Source organism: Aythya fuligula, chromosome 13 (genome assembly GCF_009819795.1).
Source record: "Aythya fuligula isolate bAytFul2 chromosome 13, bAytFul2.pri, whole genome shotgun sequence".
NCBI lineage: Eukaryota > Metazoa > Chordata > Aves > Anseriformes > Anatidae > Aythya > Aythya fuligula.
Window position 1 is genome coordinate 3,535,625 of NC_045571.1, and position 19,569 is coordinate 3,555,193.

Sequence of the window (19,569 nt, forward strand, 5' to 3'; positions counted from 1 at the left end):
TGAGCTAATTTTGCCCTCTTTGTATCTGGTGCTACTCATCACATCTAATGAGGCAAAAGGAGTGTTATTCCATTTTAGCATTGTGTGGATTAAACACAGCCTCCTTAGCAAGGGGGCTCCCATTACTGAATTTGGCCTCTGGGCAAAGCCACAGCTGAATTGTGAAATGTCCTTCCCTTGATTAAATATATCAATTTGTGAGTCACCAGCTTGGGGTAGAGAATAGAGGAATATTAAGAGAGCCTCTGTACAGGCAAACATGTCACTGCAAGACATGCCCCTCTATTTTAATGTTGCCATGGCATGCCTGGTCTTAAGACCTAATGCCAGAACTCCTTGAGTAACGACATTTTAGCCAAGGAACAGAAATATCTGATCTGTAGCAATAACAGTGAAATTCATCAAAAAAAATCTCTGCAAAGGGGAAAAATTTCCAATCAAAGCTCAAAAAAAAAAAAAGTCTGGCAGTGAACAAGGACTGCGCCATGCGAGTCAACCTTGTGCTCAGAGCTCACCAACCTGCTGGCACTTGTGCTCAGAGCTCACCAACCTGCTGGCACGTGGCCCTGGAGATGCAGCCATCCTGCCTGCAGTCCCACTGCTGAGAGCAGATAGTGACGTGCTGGGAACCTGTGGGGACTGTCACGTGTGCTTCCAGCTTATGTGTCACAAGCTCCTGAAGGATGCTGCTGGGGAAGATGGTCGTGAGCTCATGTCTTAATGAGCTCATCTGCTGACAGTTAGTTTGGCCCCTCTTTTATTGTGCTTGCTGTACCATGAACATATATATGTATATGCATAAATATATTTTTCTCCCTTTAAAAGCCTCTCCCCCCATTACCTGTGATAATGGAGAGTTTTAGAGGACTATTTCTTTTTAAAGCGACTGTGATTATGTGCAACCTTTGCTTCCAAGTCATTCACACAGAAAGCACAGACAAGCCCCCCTGCTTCGAGGTGACAGCTCTGTCTGGTTCTGCAGGGCTTTGGTATTCATAGCTCTACGAGGTCATCGCTGGAAAAAACCTTGACGGTGATGTGACCTGGCACCTCGTCGGCTTCTTGGCTGCCTCTCCCTCGGAGCTGCAGAGTCTGCTCTTTGGGGTCACTGGGTGAAGCTGCCAGCAGCGCCTGTCCAAGGAACTGGTCACACAAGATGTTGCTGTTCCAGACCTAGAGACAAGAGGACAGAAATAACCCCAGCTGAAGCACTGCTCCTCTTTCACACTTTACTCAAAATGGCTGTGCTGGAGGAAGGTCACTCTCATTAACCCCTTGGAAGAGCAGTGAGGAGGGGGCGTAAATCTAAATTTAGCTAATTGTCTAGTGAGCATGTGGGAAATTCTGGATTTGCATGCTCATTTACATATGCTATGCAAATAAGGAGCTAAATGCAGCTTATTGCTTTCTAGGTCACAGCGTGCCTAGAAGAGGAGTAAAAATTACTGGTTTGAACTCATCAGCAGCAAAAAATCTACCCAGTCTGCCTGTCTGTGCCACTCTGCCTGCTTGTGCTCACCTCTGTGGTGTCTACAGCACTTTTCCTCTGTGTTAGAGCTAGGTTCACTCTGCCAGAGTGCTCCTTAAGTGTCATCAGTCGCTGTTCTATGGAAAAGACCGGGGCTAGAGAATCAGTTGAGCAGCTAAACAGCATCAGGACAGTAAGGGGGGCAGCGGTTCTCACACTTTTATCCTGGTTATCAGTCATGTGAAGGAAGAATCCACACCCATCACGCCATTCAGACCAGTGACAGCATTGTGCTCCCCTGCCTGTCTCTTGCAGCTCGCCCCATGTGGTTTGTCTCACCTGGACAATGACGGGACTGTCGATGTTCTTCCTGTAGAAAATCACTTGTGTGTTGAAGACGGCACTGGTAGTATCGTGCTGTACAGGGGAGCGCACTTTCTGGTTCTCACACTTGACAAGCACGTAGGGATCTGCTCCTAGAACACAGCAGCATGGCCGTTAGGACACAGAATGGCAGCTGAGACCCAGAAACCCAGCAGGAGCAATGTCCTCCTGGGCCTGGCATCACCACTGCTAATAAGCATGGGAACAGGACAGCAGAGCACATCACATCCACACGGCTGGTTTCCTAACTGGCTGAGGTGAAATACCTCATTTATGTCAGTAACAACTAGATGCTCGGAGCTGGAAACTGAGCACCATTTGCCAAGAAACCAGCTCACTCTTTCGTTGGGATTGCAATCTTCCCATATCCGCTTGCTGTCCATCCTCCTGGCTCATCTAACAAAGTCTTCCAAGTGAACTCCCTGATGCTGCTCAAGACATAAGAGCCAAAATGCATCTGCACGTATGTAATCTGATTTGTAGTTCGGGCTCCTGGGTCAAAACAGAAGGTCAAAACTTTTCATCATCCACAATTCCTAAGGAGGACAAGGACAGGAACTGCACAGAACTGCTTTTAGATCACTGAGTGCACATCTCAGTGCCTAGCTTTAGAGTGCCTAGCTTGAAAATGCTGTCTACTGCATCCTGATATGAGCATTAATGTTAGGAGGTAATTTTCATGAAGCAGGTGCTCTTCCAAAAAATAAAATATTGTCAAAACCCATAGGAGTGCACTGGTTGCAACAACATTTTCTGTAGGAAACTGTCAAAGCAAGTCCTCCACAGTTTCTCATTTAATTCCCATGAACCTGATAAAATTTCTTTGGTTCTGTCATTTGGGTCTATGTTATTTTAGAGTTTAAATTACTATAATATATTTGTATCTATCATAGGTCCCAGTTAATATTTTAAATTACACTTTAATCATATGTAACCCACTGAGAAAAGTCAACATTTTCTAGAAATGCTTTGTTTTTACCTTGAACATTTCCAGTTTGTTATAAATGATGTTTTCTTTCAATTCTAATGGGGAGCAAGAACTGATCTGGAAAAAAACTTGCCCATACCCTGGAATGGAACAGACCACTCCACTTTATAATTAACTCGAATTAAACACAGGCACTACTTTTTTTTTTTTTTTTTTTTTTTTTTTGTATTTCTATCTATTCCTAGTGTTAACAACAGCATATCTATTTTTCCCACCCCTTTCTACTTTTGTGATACGGATTTTAAATAAAGTAACTGAGCGTGCGTAAGTGCAAGTCAGACTCGTGATCGTTTCTTACACACGTTCTATCCCCCATCTACTTGAAAATGCCACCACTGGAATGACAGCCATACGGCAGCACGATTTTAAGGCAGCTTTCATTTTTAAACAATTTATTCCCCGTATGATTTTCCTCAAATGCATCACTCGCTTACAGGAACAGATACTAACAACTCACACAAGAAACCACATAACAGCTACATCCAAAACAGAAGGAGCTCCTTCCACTGATGAGAAGGAAAAAGATTTTTCCGTATGTTGCGCTGTGATTACACCTGGCCAGACACGTGGCAGGCCTGTTACCCTGACAACATATCACACTTCCTACAGCAGGTAGCGATGCATTGGCTTTTCTGGTAGGCAATTACTTTCTGTGTACTGAACGTGTGGATTTAGCTCTGGGGCACGAGGCAGCACCACGCTGTGTAATCAGTGATGGAAGAGCTCCACCCTCTGCAAAGAGATTTGGAAAAGAGATCTGAATAAAAAGGGGTCTTGCCTGAGACAGCCACAGGCTAAGAGCAAAGCAACATCTCGTTATTAACAGTAATAAAGAGACACAGAGGATAAGAAGTGGTGGGGAAATTGTTGGGCTTTAAGAGTTAACAGGTAAATTTGCTGGACTGAGAAACTATTAATGAAAAGACTTATAAAGGAAAAGGAAAGATGTTTAAAAGAAACATTTACATTCTCAGGAACGAGATGGAAAAAATGAGGGAGGTAGAAGAGGGACACGAATGGTACCTGCACAGCATGCCCTCATGATCACATTGCTGTATTAGGAGTATAGTTGTATTAGGAGGGCTGGCTTCAAGCCCAGAAGAAGAAGTCAGAAATGGGAGAGCCGCACATGTGGGATGGAGCAAGAGGTGTTCTCAGCCACAGTTGGTCCAGTTCTTTGCAGCTCCATGCCTGGTTTATGTACAGGATGATGACAGCACAGAAAGGGCTACTAATGTGGAAAAGCAATATCCTAGCATTCACCATAAGCTGAGCAGCGAAACAACTGGAGCTGCTACTCTGGCAACTGTTCTGGCAGAGAAAGGAGGACTCGGTTCAGTTCTCAGTTACACGTGATTCAAGCTGCGCCGTGAGCACCACAAGGTGCATGAACAGCACCTGCATAAGCAGCTGTTCCATCTCGCTCCTACGGCCACAATGCTGTATTGAGAAGTTGTAGGGAAGAACAGCACAAGAAAAAGCTGCAATCTGTGAAGACCAGAAACACATGAGCAGTAATGACAGTTGTTCTAACATTTCTAAGACTTAAAGAGATCTATTCACAGTTATCTAAGGCTAACATATTTTTTGGCAGGGAGGGAAGGGGAAGATTTGTACTAAAGCTCTAACATCCACATCATTCAGCACTGTACATAACACAAAAGGCTTTCTGGAGAAAAAGTTCTCATAGACGTTCCTGCTCTTCTCCAGACAGACTGCTCCTACGGGTATACCAAGCACGATGACAAACCCAGTCACTAGAAAAAGACGTGGGCCAAACACAGCAGACAGTGCTGAGACATGAGGGCTGCCTTGAAAATTACAAGTTGTTCTGCCTTCTGCAGTTGAGTCTTTTTTCAGGTGATGCCTTTTAGCTTCTCCTGCAGTACTGATAATAAATGGGAATATTTCTTCCGGTATTGGCAAATTTCCTCCCTCCCTGCCTCCTCCATTTTCTCTCCCTTTCCTTTCTTGTGCTTTTGCTGAATATTTACCAGCTGCTTTTTGCCCTCTCCTTCCTTCTATTTTCTCAGACTGCTCCCAGGGCAACCGCCATTAAAGGCACCAGATACTCCCCTTACCAGGAATGTCATGTACCAGGGATCACAATACCTAGCTTAGAAAAGAAATAGCGAAATGCAATTAAACGTGTGAATTCAGCCTGGAATTCCAGTGGAAAAACTTAATGCAAAAGACGATTTGTTCCGGAAGATAAACTGTTAGGAATAGAGTGTGACAGACAGTAGCAAGAGCAATTTTTAAAACAGACTTGGGAATGTGAGAGAGAAGAAGTGCACAGCACTTCCCCATCTTCTTGCAAACCTGCCACCGTACTTGGCTCGCAGATAGCTGGATCAACTTCAGCACAAGCTAACTCAGAGAGAGGTACTTCTAAGAGAAGCAGCCCATATGCACTGATTCTAGGCAGCTAGAGTCATCTGTTACTCTTGTCAACAGCAAACCATCCGTTACTTTTTCCAGACGGGACAATGGATCACAGACAGCAGCAAGGAAGAGCTTTCAAATAAACATTTAAAATAGAGATTAAACAACCTTTCTCTGGCAGGGAGCAGGGTTCTGATGACAACCAGTTTATGAGCCAGGCTGGGTGTGTACTTGCTGTGCAATCTTCATTCTCCTCCAGGAGTTGCTCAGAAAGTTGTGTGCAACTCTCAGATGACAGCGACGGGCTTATGTGATGAACAGTTCATTTAAGTCTAAGCTCCCTCTATCCAAGATACATCAACAAAAGGTGTTCGGGTTCCTCTTACTTTACCCAGCCACATACACCAGTGTCAGAGTATAAAGATATTCTGGTGTTTTCAGGACAGTTTGTCACAGAAATGTAATGAGATGTCTGAATTCTCACAGGCTCTAGAAAGAAATACACCTTCCTTCGTTATCATCAAGTTCTGTCTTCTTGTTGTGCTGAGGGATGATAGCGATGCTTCACACAAATCAAGCAGGGAGCTGGACAAGGGGGAATACAGCTGACTGATGACAGATTGAGCAGAAGAAAAGCAGCAGCTTGAGAGCTGAGATGCTGCAGATCAGTAGATCGAGAAATCAAGAAACCCTTGTGAAAAGCACAGTGGGGATAATCTGACACAGCAGCTCACATGGAAACAAGTTGCTATCAACCTTTGCAGTCAGAAAATGAGAAACCTGTGTGTGAGGCCCTCTTAGCAGCAAAGACTACCACTTAATCTCCCCATTTTCTACTTGAATAAACATTGACTGTGCCTAACCTGAAGGGAAACCTCTCCTTGTCGCTCCCAATGGGAGTTGCCATGTGGCCTTTTCCCTCATCTCACAGTACCTACTAGACGGGAGGCTGCTGCTGATTTAAGTCTAGTTCACATCAGGAAATGGTCCTGGTGGCAGGTAAAGCTGCAATTTGGTAACTATCCACGTGACTGAGGTCTAAACTCACTTGTGAGATAGCTGATTTGGGATCCCAATGCAAATAAGTCTTTTTTGAATACCTGGCTGCTATTTCTCCTTGAGATAAGCATGGGAAAGCATCCAGACGTGGATTCGGAAAAGTCACAGAATCACAGAATCACAGAATTTCTAGGTTAGAAGAGACCTCAAGATCATCGAGTCCAACCTCTACCTAACGCTAACAATCCCCACTAAACCATATCCCTAAGCTCAGAGAGAAAGAAGCCAAGGAGATGAGAGATGATAATGAATTATTTTGTGGCAGTGTTAGGACACAATCGCAGAATATGGGATATTTAATGTCACACATTGACACATCACTTCCTACTGTGTATTTACAACCCAGCCATACAGTGTGCTCTGGTGAATTTCTATATACAATGTTTTTAATCTAAAATACAAACAAACAAACAACAACACCAGAAAACACCAAAGAAGAGAAATATGTGCTATATCCAGCTTTTCACATTACCAAAAATGGGCACTAGTATCAATCAGGAACTTTGCCAAGCTTCCCAGCAAGGCGCCCTTAGAAGGCAGAGTGCCAGTTATGGGTGTTAGCCTTGTCACTGCACAGCTTGCTTTTATTGTGCAGCACAAATGTGCACATTTGGCTTCATGATTTTCTTATTTATGCACTCTACCAACTCCATTTGTCTAAAGCTGCTATAAGAAGTGCCATTCTGTAAAACAATCTATCAATGTACCCTGTGAGATGGAGATACTTATAGAAAAAACAATGCTGATAAGAAACATTCAGAAGAACTCAAGACAATAGGGAAGCTGCTGGAGTAAATCATCTCAGCTTTCCTTCAGTGCCCTATGAAGAGATGGGATTTGGTACCACAGAAAGAAAAGAAATAAAAACAAAAGCTTTTACTAAAAGCTTTCCCTCGACACAAAAGGAAAATATTTTAACTTTGTTGGTGAAGATTTACTCAAAGACAAACAATAAGATACACTTAGGTTTTGTGCTCAAATTTTGCTTATGTTTAAAGAGAAAATCCATGAGTCCATTTCCTATGTACAGTTCTTCCCACAACAGGTTACCTCTTCAGTTTTGTCAGGGTAATCCTAAGTCCAGCACTGGGTGCTGAAGATGCTTCTGCTCAACCTGAATATGTGTGGTAGCACTGAGTCCTAAAGGTATTTTGGGGTGTGCTGTTCTTTAGAGTATCTCTCACATGTTGTTTTTAAGTTTCATTTGTATATTCCTGAGCTCTGTGTCACAGTGCACACAATCCAACAATGTTCTCCAGGATGAAGCTTGCTCTTTGGCAGCTGTAGGCAATTGTTTTTAATGACCTTGTCGAGATTGTAATTGTGCTAAGGATTGTGAAATGCTAAGGGAGGAGAATTGGCTTTAATTGCTTGATTGCAGGGAAGGTTAGAGAAAAATCTTCAAGGAATTTTAAACAGAGAAAAAAAAATCCTTAAAAATTAAAATGTCCTTCTTAGGGCAAGAACAAGGACACACTGCCTCTTTTCAAAGCACTGCTCTGCTATTTCCTTCACAGATAGCCCCTCCAGTCTCGTCCACCCATCCTGCCTTTCTGAGACTGTGGAATTACAGTGCTTATTTAATTGAGGTGTTTGTATCTCGTGTTTTTCAAGAGAAGTAACAAGAAAAATGAACTAAAGCAATTTCTATGTCTCTTCCCTCTAACATTCTTGTCCCCCTTAGAGGGACAGGAATGTTAACTCTTAACAGAGTTAAAGGGTCTTGCACGGTGAAAAGTGGATTCACTCACTGGTTGGTTGGTGCCAAGAACAACTATGAAAAGGAAACTGCAACCAAATCGCAGCCATCTGGTAGGAGAAATTTTACAGCTGCTTCACGAGGCTGAAGACGAACTGTACTGCAACTCTAAGTCTAATGACTTCTCTACCACAAGGAATTAACGAAACTGAGTTCCACATCTTAAAGTAAAGAGAGATGAATAGTTATCTGGAGCAAACACAGCCAATGTTTCAGCAGACTCTTCAGTTTCCTCTTCCAAGATTCCTGTAGTATCTCTGCCCCTTTGCTTTCCCTCCTATCAATCACTTACTGCTGGATGTGTCTGACTTTTTCTATTCCGCCGGCCATGGAAAGTGAAGGCTGACATACGGAGAGTGGGAGTAGAAAATGAGGAAGCAAATAACAACTGGACAAGTTTCCAAATTAACTGTCAACATCAAGTGCCATAAAGACATTTTAGTGTTTCTATTTCAGGACATTTCCTTTGACATGTAGACAGACAGTCCAGCACTTGTCATTTAACCTCTCCCTCTCTTAGTTTACCTAACTGGAAAGGGTTATTTGAATACCATAATTTCCTCCCTGAAGTGCTATTATGCCTATGGTAATGAAGAGCAAAGTGCTCTGAAGGTCTTGAAATACACCACAAGAGTCTGTGCTATTCAGCTGTCTTCCTGCATGTTTTAAACTTAGAAAACAGATGTCCCTGAAAGGCCAATTTCTTACCAACCCCTACAAAAAGCTTCTCACAAGAGTCTCGCTACTATTATCGCTCTTGACCAGCATAGATGACACATGACTCTTGCTGTTTTACATCATCTTATTAATCCAAGCTCTCCTTTTGAGAAGATTTTACAATGAGTTGCAAAAAATTCCCACAAACCTTCAGTTTGTTTGGATAACTTCTAAGTGCTTCCATGCCTATTTAAGTCAGCTTTGGAGGACTGATGAAGCTCTTTCCACTCTTCTAGACTCGCTTTACACTTACCACCTGATCTATCCTGCTTCTGTAAACCTTCTGCAGAGTGAATTTTGATTTGGGTGATTCTCCGTGGATAGCCACAAAGAAGACTCCAACATGTCATTTTAGGTTTATCGTCTGTCAGCTCTCTGAAAAATCAAAGCAAAGCAATTGAAGCAATGAATGTCAAGCAAACTATCAATAGTTGCATAATTTGGCAACCAGGCAGCCATTTCTGAGGAGGTGCAGCCAATACAGGCAAAGGAAGATCTCACACAGCTGTGAGCGCAAAGTACCTGAGTTTTGACGGCACATCTGTGAAGAGTCTCAGGATAAACTTGGTGGTGATGCCAGGAAGATATGTAGTTGGGATAAGGACGTAGCGGCCTTGCTTAAGGATCCTTTTCAAGAACACGGTGCGTGTGTTGATATATGGAGATGTGGCCACTCTCTCCTGCACGGTCAGCTTGTGTAGTCGATAGCTTCTGTTATCCTCTACCTACAGCCACAGAGCAGTAAAGGGATTGATTGAAGGAGGGATTATCAAGAGACAGCAGGCAGGACTTTTCCTTGCATAGCACACAGCCTTTTATGGGTAGAAAAGACAACGTACCATAAAGGCAAATCATTTAACCACTGAAATTATGACATGGAAATGGTCCTGATGGACAACCGAGTGCTCCAACTGCTAGCCCACACAGGCTCCCAAGCAGTGCTTTTCTGCACTTCACTGTATTGGTGTATACGTGTATATCCTTAAGTTGAGGTGACAGTCTGGGACAGGCAAAGACATGCACCCACTAGCAGAGACGTAATGCTACTGCAGAGTTTTGAATATTTGCAGAGATGCACACACACTCCAGACTCCATCTGCTAAGCTACGCTGCCGTCTTAGAGGACGATGAGATTCATCCGCCTGCTTTCTCCAGCATGTAGTACTCCACATGTGAGACAGAGCATTCCAGCCCTACATAGCAGGCTCTTAATCTAGGGCATTTGAACTGATGCACACAGCCATATTTTCACCCTCTATTAACATGCTCTTCAGGCAACTACTGTTTGCCACAGCACAGTTAAAACATTAACCTATTCTCTTGTAAGCAATGGCCACTCTATGTTCTTTTGCGGTATTTTGTCTTCTGATTATTTAGGCCATGGCCTTACGAAGACCCTCAGCCATGCTAATGAGTCCGGTGGTTTAGAACTTTTCTGAAATAGCAAATTATTGAACAGAAATAAAAGATAGAGTACTGACACTTTTCCAAAGATGCAATTTCTTTTTCAAGCCTTCCTAGTAATTAGATATAAGGATAGACATGACAAAGGCACAGGTAGATTAATCTACGTTCTGTATCAACACTTATCAATATTATTTGCTTAACAGGTGATTGTCAAACATATGAGTGTCAACAGCTCCAACTGACTTAAAAATTGACTGTTTTCTGATGTAGGGCCATAGTCTCAGTGCAACCCCACTAGTTAAAGAGGTTACAAAATAATCCCACTCCACAATGAAAAAGCAGACACATAGCAGTTTCTCTTGCTTTCCTGCTTCTTTTGGTTCTTGTGTTTTCATTTTACACAGTTTGCCCTGTGAGTGCAATTAAATTACTGTTTGGGATCCCTTTGGCTCCCTTTCATATATGCTCATTTCCTACTCACCACTCCAGCTTCTGAAATCACTCTTGATTCTTTTGGCCTTTCTGAGTCAGAAAAGAAAAACTGCAGACTTTTAAAACTCATTCACTTGGCTGTATTTGCTGATGAAATTCAGGCAGGAGCCTCCAGTGAGAGGAGAATGTATCCCCATGTATCGAGAGTTAATATTCTTTTTTATGAAAATACAGTCTGTCTCCTCAAAGCTTGGAATAAGGAAAAGCACTTAAAATTCTTTTGCAATAAGGAATAATGATTTATGTTCCTTTAGTTCAAATACAGTTTGAATTGAACTAAATTTAATATCGTTCAGATAGTCTGTCCACTGTCAGCTCTGGTGACAACGCAGTATACGTGCAAAACCCATGTGGAGAGGAGAGCCAGACCCTTCCGTGATAACCATGCCTCTATCTGCCAAATACCTCATTTGCCAGAATGAAGCCAGATTGCTGAGCAAACTCTGAACCAGTACTGCAGATGGCTGCCTACCTTGAATATTTCAAAGCCAATTATGATGTTTTCTCCTTTCCCTTCTTTCTTGTACCTGCGCCGATCCTCCTGTTGTAATGAGACCAACACTTTGTCCTCCATCTTCTTAACATCAAAGATGTACTAGTACCAGAGAGAAGGCAAGCTGTTAATTCCTTAGGAGACTGAAAATGAAACCATCACCAAGGAAATATATACATACAAAGGAAGAAACTGAAAATGCATTTGTGGGTAGGAGGAAAGTTCTGCATATGAGATATTTTCAGCAATTCACAGCTGAAAATTATTAATAATAATAAAAGAAAAAAAAAAAACACAGGTAAGTCGCCTAACAGAACAACATGAGACAAATTACAAAATAACTGTTGAGGCAGTAGAAGAGAACAACTGCTGTGAAAGCAAAAGACTATCTTTTATTTAGATATACATAAATCAGAAGTAAGATAAAAAAATAAACCAACAGACTCCGGATAGGGTCTTTGATCATTCTGGATTCTTCTTTCAACTTGAATATCTAACCAGGGCCAGTGACTTTCAAATATCGTCTTTATAAGTGACCTGCAAACGAAGGAGTCTTCCAAATACTAGTTGTTTTTTTTTCACTGAATCTACTCTATCTAAGAATTAAACATGTAAATTCATTCACTCTTAGAGACTCATTTGGATTTTACTTTTTTCTTGCATACAGGGGGCAAATCAAAGTTGTTAGAAGCAGTGGAAAGGAAGAGGGTGGTATTTATGCTAAGTATAGGCAGATGCTGGTCAATCTAACTGAATTTCCATTCTCAAATACTTTTGAATGTGAAGCAAATAAGTAAAAGCATAAAACTGCAGTGGTGCACAGCTGGGTACTACGTACACCACACACCCTGATTTAAGCTGAAATTCTCTGACTAGCATGGAGAGAAATCTCAGCAGTGGTTAAACTCCCTGCTCCTCCAAGAGATGATGAAATCCGCTCTGCTCTGAGACAGGTACTGAGACTGCCTTGGTTACTGTTGTGGAATCATCCCCTGTAATGACTTCACATCCCTCTGTGGTTAGAGCTCTGCAGAATAAGGCACCATCCTTCCCATTTCTCACCACTAGCCCTCACCATCTCAGGCAGTTTCACACACACACACAGAGAGGCACTGACCTCTGCCAGCGCTGGCTGAAGCACAGCCATTTTGGAAAGAAAATCAATACCTTCCTGAGCCTCTGGACTTCATTAATTGTTCCTAGGATGTACAGTACAGATCAGCCTCTTACGCACCTACTGCCTGCTACTGTGAGCTGGCTGTTACATGGTGCAAACTCAGTGCCTGTACACTTCTCTGTGTGCTGTATTAACACTGAGGCAGAGAAAGCACAGGACCCTGTAAGAGGGAGTCCTAGGGGCTGTAAAGAGACTCTGCAGTGGGAATCTAAAAATTCAGATAAAAACATGCAGCACATTTTTATTCTTGTCCCTTGTTGAACTGTATGCAGTGTTACCTTGTCAGACAGCCCAGGATGTCCCAGAGCAAACGGAGGTATGGAAATGGAAATGTGAGAGTGCAAGAGAGCTCTCTTGGTCTGATGAGAAGTGTGCAACTGTGATTATCTTTCATCTGATGACATTTCAGCTGTCCTAAGGGGTAGCAACTTGAAAATCAACAGGTGGCTGTAGGAATACATTTATACTTGGCTTAAATTCTCTTATTTTAATAGGAATTGAAGTGTCACAGTTCCTCTCGGTACAGATGAACTTCAAGGAGGCTTCAATGTCAGTCAGGGAGAGGTAGAGCAGATAGATGTGAGACCATCAAAAAATGCTCCCAAGGGAAGCCTTTGGGTACACCTGAACTCCCTCTGGGAGCCTTTACGCAACCCCACACACAACAGGACTCTGCGCCTTCTCTCCAAACACCACTAAGCATAACCCTAACTGTAACACTAAGCTGAACCTTAGGGTGCCTTACACGTGCCATAGTTACTTGTAATGGCCCCAAGGTAACACAAGTGTGTTCCAGCACTGCTATTAAGAGCCTTTTAATCAACCATCCTGAAGACAACTGGAATAAAAACTTCCATTGCATCAGGTGCTGTACTCAGCCATAACATGCATATTTTGTTCTCTGTGGCAGCTAAACACTTACAAATGAGACCCAGACAAGCATTTGAAATACGTCCAGAATCATACGTGGGAATATCTGAACAAAATCACCTTCTGGAAAGGAGGCACTGACATAAGACAGAGGAGTAAATAACTGCTTCTCCATCTATGCAAAAATGACAGGATGAGTTTGGAGTCTGACATTGCTCCCAGTCCAAACAGCAAAGGCTGCAGTTCTCCAATATCCTGCTATGAAAATTCAGGGGTACTGACAGAAACTTCCCATAAGTGCAGAGAAGCAGACAAAGGAACATCTTTAATGAATCTAAGATATGTAGTGAGTTACGAGAGAACGGAAAGGTCAGTTTTCAAAACAGTAACTAAAGCAGTAACTAAAACAGTAACTAAAGTAGGTGCCAGATCTCTCTGGCAGTAGCCAGGGTTTTGTGTCTGAATTTTCATGCACTGAGTTGAAAATATACCCCCACTGAGAGGGGAAGGAAAGTGAGAAATTACATAAGAATGGGTGAAGAGAAAACCTGAATAGCTTAATAGTTAGAGCTAGGATGAGATTGAAGAGACTCCCACCTGGGGATTCTGAAGGAAGGTCTTGTTATCAAAGCATCCACCGCAGCGATTTAGCAGGGGCTCTGAGCTCTTTGCCCAAGCCCCGTGCATCATTTTCTTCTCCCAGGTCTTGTGGATACTGAAGTAGGAAGTGTTCACAATTCGGCAGATGTCCACATCAGTGAAATTCTTACACCAGTCCTCAAACGTCATCCTATTCCACAGGACACCAAGAAAATCATGTTTTGTTTTGGTTTGGTTTTGTTTGTTTGTTTGTTTTTTAAATAATCAACACTATTCACCCCAAGAGCAAAAATAACACATGAAATCCTATGGTAATTTAAAAGTAGGCATTGCTCGGCTTTCCAGTGGGCAAACTGATTCACTAGAGACCTCTCCATGTGGAAATACTTGTGAAGCCACAATCACACTACTTTAGAACTGAATTAACGAAACTGTCACCTCAGGGTGTCTGGTCAGCTCTGGATTTGTTCAGTTGCAGGACCTAAGCCTAAAGGAAAGGTTGTATCTAGCAGTCCGGATTTGATAGCTTACAACTTGCAATGGCAGAAGAGATCATCTGCAACCAAAGCGCTATCCACTCCTCAAGAACATTATTATGGTCCTTCTTGTTACACCTGTCTCTGAACATGACTCAAATGTGAGTACTCTGAATGTAGTTGTTATTTAGCACCATCTCAGTGCTAAAACCTGTGCCTGCCATGGTAACAGACCAGGCTACAAGTAAAAGAAAACTGCTCCCTCTTTGTAAAAGAGAACAGCTTGGTATCTGTGGTCTCCTATAGTTCCCTGGCTTATTAATGGCCCAGGACTAAACCCTACAGGTGGCTTCTGGTTGCTGGTTCTGACAAAGCCAAGGAAACTAAAGACTTTCCACACTGCGCCTGACTAGCAGGTCTGCTGAAGACGTTGCTGGAATGCCTTGTTGGATCCAAGCAGGGTGGAAACAGAGTTCTAGAATTTCTGTAAAAAATGAACACACCTTTTCCACATGCTGGAAAGCACTGACAAACACCAATTGCTGCAATTGTATTCACAGATACCTCAGTCATGGTTGCCCTAGAAATCCTGCACAGCAGTCAGTAAATAGAATTGATAATATTTGGCGTTCTGTCTGTAAATCAGCACGTGTTGCTTTGGATTATGAGGGACTGTCATAAATATATATAACATATTTTGAAGGTGTTTGAAACTCACATTTACTAAGAACAACTCATTTTATTCATCTGGTTTTTAATCCATTTTTTTCCTGTTCTTCTGTCATCATTTGAGAGCTTAAAAGAAACAGACCTCGTGCCGGGACTGGATAATGCATTATCCATTTGGAAAAGTTGTTTTTGAAGCTGATAAATCATGGATGTAATGACAATTTCTCATTGTAGCTATTATCTGCAAATTCTCCATATAACTCCCACTCACCAGAACTCCCCATCATTCTCAATAGTGAGTCCCAAGCTCTTACGTTCTGCATTGCTGACTTTCTTCCACTCTTCAGAGCTAGAAGGCAAAACCAAAACAAACAACAACAAAGATGTAGTGAATGAAAGTAAATACTCTCATCTGAAAGAATAATCTCAAGTAAAATTCTCTCATGGCCTCTTTTTTATAAAGGTAATGTTGGAATATTAAAAGGATAGATGATATTCAGGGAAAAAAAAAAAAAAGGTGTGTGGCTTACAGAAGGAGTTTAAAAACATTAATTGATTTGAAAGCTACTTTAAAAAAGGAGGTGAATGGCAATGGGCACAACTAGAGCAGAACTTTATTGATTTCTTTTGTCACACTCTCCTTTAGGACCATTAAACAACAGGTTTGGAAGGTATATGAGATTGACTCGATTTCCTAAAGGCCCTTAAAAGAAACCTGGATTCCCTCCTCAGGAACTTATTGAATGCTTCACTTAAACCAGATTATCATCTTTGTCTTTCAATCTCTTCAAGAAAAAGAGGCATGAGGGCTTCCTAGATTTCCCCAGAGAGCCTTTGAGAAGAAATTGTTGCAGTACATGCCTAGTGTCCAGTTTCCAGAGTAACAGTACAGTGCACAGACACTTCGTTGCCTGTATTAGCATGTATTCACGTGCTCTACATTGTTCCCCAAAGGGACATGCCTCTCTCCCCAGACTGCAGGGAGCAGAGGATCCTAAATGTAGGTGTTCTGACGCTTAGATCAGGCAACGTGATAGAATACAACATGAGCTTTTTGTCTTATGTGTTACAGGAAAGAAAAATGGAGCCACAAGTCCTCATTCCTTTTCTCTAAGTACTTGGAGGATAAAGGTGAAGGTGTTTGGCAGGAGCCAAGTGAGGTTGCCTGCCATAACAGACATTTTCTTTAACAATTTAGAAATTCTCAATTTTATTCTGTTAGGCCAAAAATCATAGTCCAGCATCAGAGTCCTCAGTGCTTCCACTGGAATGAGTGGCAGCTGTGCAAGACAAGAGCTAGAGCTTAAGTTAAACAAAACACAGCAACTCTTCTTGGCATTTTGTCAGCTCAGTATTTCATCTGAATCAAAATCCTTTTTGAATGTAATAGATTTTTGCTAGCTGAAGTATGGAAGATAGGAACATAATATGCTGTTAAGAGCATTGCATTATTAAATACTAAAAGCGGCTGGTAAGCACACTGTTGAACTCTAACATCCTAATTAAATGGTTTTTTGTGAGTTAATTGTCAGCAACAACCCCTTCAGCAATCATTTCCAACTCTGTAGGGCTGCCTGCTAAGCTCATGGCCCACATTAAAACTCAACATAAGATAATTCAAGAAGTTTCAAATATGGCATTTTACATTATGCCATATGCCATTATGGCATTTTACATATGACATTTTACAACATTTTTCACCAGTCACTTCAATTAGCTAAGAATGAAAGACTCATACCCTCCCCAGTAGCTACCAAAAACAGATGAGAAACTGAGTCACAGACAAACCCAGTGGTGAAGCTGGGAACAAACCTCATATTCTTGACTCATCACCTTAATTGTAGGCTATTTTTCTACTCATCATACAGTGGGCCAGAAGAATGATGTATACCAAGGTCCAGAAAGTCATAATCTCTATGGCTGCTCCCAGATGCGTTCATCTGCTCACAGAATGCTATGCTTGGGAAGAGGCAGCAAAACATTTCAGACATCTCTGAGTACTGCAGGCTGACATTGTGTCTCAGCGTTTAATCATGCATTTAACTTCTGGTGGCCCTAACCACAATTTTGTTCCATTGACACTGGATTTGCAGCACTTACTTGTCACTCCAGGCGCCATTCCACTCTCTCTTGCCCCAGGGATTCCTCAGCCTGATCATGAAGAGCTTCTCTGCCTTAAAAGAGAATGTGAGCCTTTCTCCAAGGTGCAGCTTCCGAATTGCAGTCACTGAGTAGGCATGACCGATGATGAGACCCATCGCTGTCTCCACCTCATTGGCACTGCCAGAGGAATCCTGCGGCACCAAAAATTACAATCAAAAAAAAAAAAAAAAAGAGAGAGAGAAGTCAGGTCATTGAGGGCATCTGCCATCTACACACTCAAGTGGTAGGATGGGGAAGATTTCTTTTTTTTTTTTCCACACAACTATGCTTTCTCTTGCCAAGTGCTTTGATTACGCAGGGAACCAACAGCCCTGGGGCTCAAACTAGCAGCTCACTAGTCTTCTCCTAGCTGTGGTAGTGCCAGGCAAGTCCCAGGAGACAAGCCCAGAGCCTAGAACGCTGCCTGCTATGGACATTGTCTCTTCCTGGCCTCAGAGAGCTAAAGACTGGCTGGTGGACAGGCTTTGTCAGCCCTTCTAAAGTGTTGTCATCTTCACAGAATGGCCCTCTGGATACCGATGGCTATGTTTGGATGTAGCACTGCCTGTTTGTGCCCTCACCTGGGCACTTTGTAGGGCCTAAGGACTTACCCGTGAGTCCAGTGCCCATCTCTGTGTTGGGGTGGATTTGATACCCAGGAAGTCACTGCACTATCTGCAAGAATAGAAACACGAGGCACAAGCAAGAAAGCTTTGTAGCCATTTATCAGACGTGTCCTTCACATCACTCCTGATCTTTCAGACCTCTCATGCAGCAACAGGCAGATCTGCAGGCTTTCCTGGAAGATTTTCATCTGGATGTGTTAAATAAAATTCCCAAGTACCTCTAAAACCAGAAAAGCAGTTTCAGACGCAGATGCTGGAGCTGCTCAGAATGATGGGCCCTTTACAAAGCTAGTGCAGCAGTGTTTCTGAGCAACACATACCAGGCAGGACAGTGGCAAAATTAAAGCTGTGCCAGTGCTATAACGCTGCTTCCGAGGCAGAAACAATCCCAATGGGCATGTCTCTGGATTCATCACATCCTATCTGAAGCCAGCATGGGCAGCTTTGCAGAATCTCTCTCGCCTGTGTGGGGCCATAACCTGCATGCCTTAAGACACTGAACTCTTGGACAGCAAGAACAGCAGATTCGACTCAGTGCAGATCCCCTTGTATAACTTGTAATAATCTAATTAAGAGTCCAATGACCAAGCAAGCCTTTGCTCTGGTGCAGAGAGAAGGACTTATTAGAATTATGAACAGCACCTAGTACTATCCCCAATATTTTTATCCATTTCAAAATTTCTCTGGTCTAAACAGACAGGGTCCTTCTCCTCAGGGAGGCATTGCGCTGATACAAAACTGTTTCATCCACAAAGATAAGAAATCAGAAAAAAAAGTCAAAAGAGAAATTTCTATCAAATCAGACAAGACATGCCCTTGCAAGTGTGAGACTCTCTCCCAGACCTCTCTGCCTTTCACTGACAGCGGCTCCTAACGAATCAGCTCATGTGTTACATCAAGACTGGCTGACATTTCCAATGGGTTTGGGCTTTCTCCAATGTAACACTTTCGCTTACATTTTTCACAACTAAAAGAGTCCTTCACAGCACAAAAGTCTGTAACCTCTCCTGCTGCCTTTATTATCCCCCAGGCTTTTCCTATACTGCTGGGTTGCCTTTCCCACTTCATTCTGAAACCATTTATATATTTATTTTAATGAGATATTTAAATATCCGCTGTCTGTTCAAATTTCCAAATGGTGAAGCTCAGGGCTATTTTGCAATCCAAGGAAAATGATGACATGTTTGTAAGTCAACAATGAAGCCACTTGAGTATTAAATACACACAATGAAGCTTGCTAGATGGAAAGTATAATGCTGCTATCAAAAAGTGATAAATGCAGGTGAGTCAAGCCAAACCAATACGAACAGCCCTTGTGTAATCAAGCTTAGAAGTAACTATGTTTAATTTTACAGGCAGAAATATAATGCCAGGAAGAAGTGAAGGCATTACAACTACCTAATTAATTGCTTTTTAAATTACAACTCCCTAGATTTTGTCTATCCCTCACCAGACCTGTGTTAGGAAACTGAACTGCCTCAGCATTTGGGAGCAACCTATCATCCCATAAACACTGTTAATAACCATCACACCAGTAAGTATGGCCTGGTCCAAACAAACCAGATGGAACGAATTATTTTAAAATACAAATTCAGACCTCATGACAAAGGTACAAACACCAAAGAGCTAGAAGAATTTGTTTCTGAGCTGTTGCCTGTTCTGCTGGGAGGAACAGTTCAGGACTCCTCTTCTATCCCAGCAGAGTTCTCTGTTTCAAGTTGATCTCCCACAAAGTACCAGGTGTTCCTCTTTGGTACCATGGTACAGGCACAAGGCAGTGCATGGCCAGGCCTAGCTAGACAGATGATGTTCTCAGGCACCTCCAAACTCGGCTGATTTCCTGTTGTTGTAGGTAAC

At 42.4% G+C, this 19,569-nt stretch overlaps 1 protein-coding gene across 1 annotated transcript in view; it reads right to left on the reverse strand.

Annotated features, from left to right (window-relative positions):
* Positions 1-694: 694 nt before the first annotated feature.
* The window catches only part of CAPN6 (calpain 6), a 55,919-nt gene continuing 37,044 nt past the window's right edge, over positions 695-19,569 (reverse strand). Inside the window, exons 7-14 of the mRNA XM_032196270.1 lie at positions 17,045-17,238; positions 15,216-15,293; positions 13,797-13,989; positions 11,132-11,254; positions 9,283-9,485; positions 9,014-9,135; positions 1,808-1,944; positions 695-1,173 (exon numbers count right to left, since the gene is read on the reverse strand). Of these exons, the coding sequence (XP_032052161.1) occupies positions 994-1,173; positions 1,808-1,944; positions 9,014-9,135; positions 9,283-9,485; positions 11,132-11,254; positions 13,797-13,989; positions 15,216-15,293; positions 17,045-17,238 (1,230 nt within the window). The 3' untranslated portion in view covers positions 695-993. The remainder of the gene's footprint in view (positions 1,174-1,807; positions 1,945-9,013; positions 9,136-9,282; positions 9,486-11,131; positions 11,255-13,796; positions 13,990-15,215; positions 15,294-17,044; positions 17,239-19,569) is intronic.